General features: G+C 56.9%; 1 protein-coding gene across 1 annotated transcript in view; it reads left to right on the top strand.

The window, feature by feature from the left end:
- Nucleotides 1-97: 97 nt before the first annotated feature.
- Nucleotides 98-4,666, top strand: part of LOC105823280 (protein DGCR14-like) — a 9,045-nt gene continuing 4,476 nt past the window's right edge. Inside the window, 7 exon segments of the mRNA XM_012660419.1 lie at nt 98-249; nt 1,246-1,414; nt 1,507-1,602; nt 3,584-3,706; nt 3,709-3,749; nt 3,857-3,974; nt 4,304-4,437. Coding sequence (XP_012515873.1) covers nt 115-249; nt 1,246-1,414; nt 1,507-1,602; nt 3,584-3,706; nt 3,709-3,749; nt 3,857-3,974; nt 4,304-4,437 — 816 coding nt within the window. The 5' untranslated portion in view covers nt 98-114.

Raw genomic sequence — 4,666 nt, 5'->3', positions numbered from 1 at the left:
CAAATATGCAGTTTTCTTATTGGCCAATTGTTGGAGGCGCCTGCGCCAATGGTGCAGTCCCGCCCGCCCGACCCTGTGATGCGCCTGCGCTGCCCGAGCGGTCCTGGGATAGCGATGGAGACGCCGGGCGTATCCGCCCCGGCCCGGTTGCTCCCTGCTGGGTCTGGGCCCCGTAGGAAGCGCGCGACTGGGGAGGCTGGGGCTACAACGAGCAAGCAACGGATCCTAGACGAGGAAGAGTATATCGAGGTACGACCTTGGTGTGGACGCAGGCGATGTTCTGGTCCCTCCCCCGCCTTGCGCTCCTTCTCGGGTCCCTTCTCTCGAGTCTTGGCACTGCCTGCTCGTCGTGGAAGTGGATCAGCCCGAGTCCCTGCCCTTGGGGTGTGGACGGTCCCAGGAGCCGAGTGAACAGTGCAAGGGAGGTGTCCTGGATGGGGGGAGGTTCTAGCAGTGTGGTAGGGGGGTGGGGAGTGGCTCAGTTTGTGTGTGATGGGGTCAGGGAAATAAGGGTTTCTATTAAAGTGCGAGTAGGAGTTTGACTGGAAGGATGGCGGCAAAGAGGGCTTTCTGGAGAGCGGTAACAAGGGTCCTGGAAAGAGGGCGGTTGTGGCGGCATCTTGAGTGAGTGGCCGTCTGTCGCCCCTGGAAGTAGGTGTTGGTCCTACCGCAAGTACGCGGGAGCTGGCAGGAGGGTTGGAGGAAGTCAGTTTGGTTTTCCACTAGTTAAATTTGGGACGCCTTTGGGATAGACGAACGGTGGGTTTAGTGGACAGCTGGGTGCACAGATTTGCAGCTCAGGAGCAAGGTCTGGATGGAGGTTCACACTGGGGAATCTCAACTGGTGGCGGTGGTGGCGACTGGCTGAAGTCACGCAGGAAATGGGTTTCGAGTGGAAGTAGAAGGTCACAGGTGGAAGGAAGGTGGCAACACTCATATTGGTTTGGCTGGTGTGACAGTGGAGCCAGTAAAGGAGAGCAAGAAAGACGAGTTAGTGAGAGGAAAGAGAAGGGTTTTGTGGACACGATAGGGGGATTTAGTAATGTTAGAGGTTGCAGCGCGGCCACCACATGGAGTGTTGAACCTCACTAGAAAGTGCCCCGAAGTTGTCTCAAGCAAGCTGCAATTACTGTGGAAGGCAGAAGTTGAAGGAGGTTCAGCAAGGGCCATAGTATATACAGCGGCAGACTGTGAGGCAGGGGTGCCCAGATGGCAGCTCTGACTTTGGTTCTGATCTCCCGGCAGGGCCTCCAGACAGTCATCCAGAGGGATTTCTTTCCTGATGTGGAGAAGCTGCAGGCCCAGAAGGAGTACCTGGAGGCCGAGGAGAATGGAGACTTGGAACGGATGCGCCAGATTGCCATCAAGTTTGGTTCTGCCCTGGGCAAGATGTCCCGAGAGCCCCCGCCACCCTGTAAGAGGACCCTGTGCGTGGCAGAGAGGGGAAAGCCTGCTGAAGTGTCGCCTCAGGCTCGCTCTAAAATGTACCCCCTTTTTATCCCCCAGATGTGACTCCAGCCACATTTGAAACCCCTGAGGTGCACACGGGCACTGGAGTGGTGGGCAGCAAGCCCAGGCCCCGAGGCCGAGGCTTGGAGGATGGTGAGTGAGAGCTCCCTCTTGGTCGCATGGTCGGGATTGCCTGGGAATCTTATCCCATGAGGCCCTGAGAGGGTGGTCTGGAGGGCTGCAGGTCGCATCTTGTCCCCGAGGGGTCTCCTCGCCTGAACAGCAACCCGTGAAGTCAAAGAGCACTGATCTAGGAGGCAGAAGATCGGAGTCCAGCACCCAAATGTGGTTGGCCTCTGTGGACTGGGAACCTCACCACCTCTCTCGCTGGCCTGCTCGCTGTGCGCCAGCCGCTGCCCTGTGGCCTTCATGGGCGTTGGGAGGCTCCTTTCCTCACTGTCTCCTGAAGATGCCTCAGGGCCTCTACCTTTGTTTCTTCCATGTTGGTCACTTTCCCCACATAATGGCACGGCTAGTTACTTCTCTTTCTTCAGGTCTCTGCTCCGATGTTGCTTGTTCAGGGAAATCTTCCCTGATCCCCCAGTGCAAAGTCACAGCACCCCTGTGCCCTCTGGCTTCCAGCCTGGCTTTGTTTTTTTACTGCAGGATGTGACATTTCATAAAAAGCATTTCTACTTGTGTATCATCTCTCTCCCTAATTAGCATCCCTTCCACAAGAGCAGAGACTTTGTCTTGCCTCCGTCTGTATGCTCCGCACCTGGAACAGCGCATGGGTGTTGTGGGCCTTTGACAAATATCCGTAGAACAGATGAACTTGTTGTCTTTTTCAATATGTTTACTGGGGTGTATGACACACAGGTGTACGTGCTAACACCCGACTTTATGAGGGGCCTTTTTAGGAAAGGGCGTCTGAGTCCTGTTGAGTATAAGTGTGTTGCGCGCTGTGGTCAGTCGATTTCTCAGCGGATGAGATGGACAAGCTGCTATTTTTTACTGGATTTTAGTCTACAGTAGGATATACCAGCACAGATGTGCTGTGTGTTGACACAATGTGATGTTTCCTGCTTTACAATCTAATTCTTTCTACCATTAACACAGTCCTTGTTGTTGTCCTTGGGCCTTGATTCTTTATTGAAATGCGGCTTGTGAGTCACAGGGCGCTTTGCAGGTTCTTTTTATACCTTCACACCTTACACGTCAGTAAACACAGGAATCATTTCCATAATCCAAGTGGTGGGTGCTACTGTCACTCGTGTTTATAGCCCGGGAACCTGAGACTCAGGAAGGCAGTAACTTCTGTAGGTCTCCTAGATGGTCAGTGGTGGAATGGGGTTTGAATCCTTTTTCTGACCCCAGGTCTTGAACTTGTAGCCACTGTGCTTTGTGCACAGTCTGGAATGTAGCAGGTGGTGGGTCAAGACTGTCCCTAGAATGGAAGAAAAAGCCATCCTCCAGATGTCCTCACTGGGGTTTGCATCACCGCACACAGCACCAGGATGCCACCTCAGCAGGGTTCCACTCTCCATGGTGGTAGGGGTAGCTGGGGTTGTGGGGCCCCATCAGGAGCACTGGGTCATATGGCGTCCCTGTCATCGGGGCTAGTTGGCAGGTCCAGACGCTTAGGTGACAACCACCTACCTGTAGTACAAGTACCGTGAGGGAAGCGTGGTTAGGGTAAGGAAATCCCAGAGAGGGTGGGAGAGCCCTGGGGGCTTTGGAGGTAGATCCTACAGGCTAGGCATAGTTTTGGTTAGGGAGGAGCCTACTTATGGTCACTCTTGCTCTAATGCCTGGATTGCTCCCCACTCCCACGTCTGAATCAGATGACACATTTCCCTCGGTGTCCAGCAGGCGAGCAGAGTTGGCCAGGGGGCTGCAGGGTGCAAGCTGAGGGCTCCCTGGCCAGTCAGGGTGGGCTGATCCCACTCCTACGAGGAGTCCTTTGGGAGTGTGGGCTCTCATGGACAGGAGCCAGGCCCGGGGGTCGGGATTCCGGTCATGCTTGGAGGGTGGTGTGATTCCTGGGGCTGGGCTTGCTGGTCTCCCCTGACTGCAAAGTGGTGTTTATGCCGTTTGTGGTCTGTGTTTCTCCCACCTGCAAACTCCTGAGCAGGAGAGGCTGGCGAAGAGGAGAAGGAGCCTCTGCCGAGCCTGGACGTTTTCCTGAGCCACTGCACAAGCGAGGACAATGCCTCCTTCCAGGAGATCATGGAGGTGGCCAAGGAGAAGAGCCGGCATGCCACGCCTGGCTCTACCAGGCTGAGGAGGAGTCTGAGAAGGTATCCCTGGGCACCGGGGCGTAGACACTCTCAGTTGGGGTTGGAGCAGCCGCAGGCACAGTGCCTGGGGGCATCTCTGACCATGAGTTTTGCCCACTTGGTTGCAGAGGGAGAAAGATAACCTCGAGCTCCCATCGGCAGAGCATCAAGCTGTCGAGGGCAGCCAGGCAGGCGTGGAGACCTGGAAGTACAAGGCCAAGAACTCCCTCATGTACTACCCCGAGGGTGAGCGGGCAGGGCCTGGCAGCTCGGTGGGGAGGCGCAGGATGGAGCCATGTACGTCTGGCTCTGAGTTCGGTCAGCCTTCAGGGCACACGTACGTGCCGCTTGCATTCTGGTCCTCGGAGAGGTCCTAGTCTGTTCGAGGTCGACGGGGAGTGAGGCCGTCTCCAGCTGCAGTCGGGGTCTGAGCTGAGCTCGACGCTTCTGTTCGGCAGGAGTGACTTGGCTGGGAGAGTGAGCCTGCTCCTGCCCCTCAGGCCCCTGGGCTGCTGGGCTGATCTGGGGCTTGCCCACCCCCCTGACACCTGCTACGTCTCTGCTTTGTCTGCCAGGTGTCCCTGAGGAAGAGCAGCTGTTTAAGAAGCCCCGGCAGGTGGTGCATAAGAACACACGCTTCCTTCGGGACCCCTTCAGCCAGGCTCTGAGCAGGTGCCAGCTCCAGCAGGCGGCTGCCCTCAATGCCCAGGTGAGCAGTGGGCCGGCAGGGCCACATGGGGCTAGGTGTGGCAGTGCTGGCTGGGGCAGGCACAGCCTCTTCGATTTCCTTGGGCTTGGTGGAGCTCAGTGGGTAGAAGCATCTGGGGCCCCGTGTGGCGGGGTCTTTTCTTGGCCCATGTGGGCTCCCACTGGGCACTGTCTTGGCCAGACACGGTCTGTGGGTCCAGATCTGTGCCAGCTCCCTTGATGGCGGAGGC

Source organism: Propithecus coquereli, unplaced genomic scaffold (genome assembly GCF_000956105.1).
Source record: "Propithecus coquereli isolate 6110/MARCELLA unplaced genomic scaffold, Pcoq_1.0 Scaffold665, whole genome shotgun sequence".
Lineage (NCBI taxonomy): Eukaryota > Metazoa > Chordata > Mammalia > Primates > Indriidae > Propithecus > Propithecus coquereli.
This window is presented reverse-complemented; position numbering and strand designations above follow the sequence as displayed.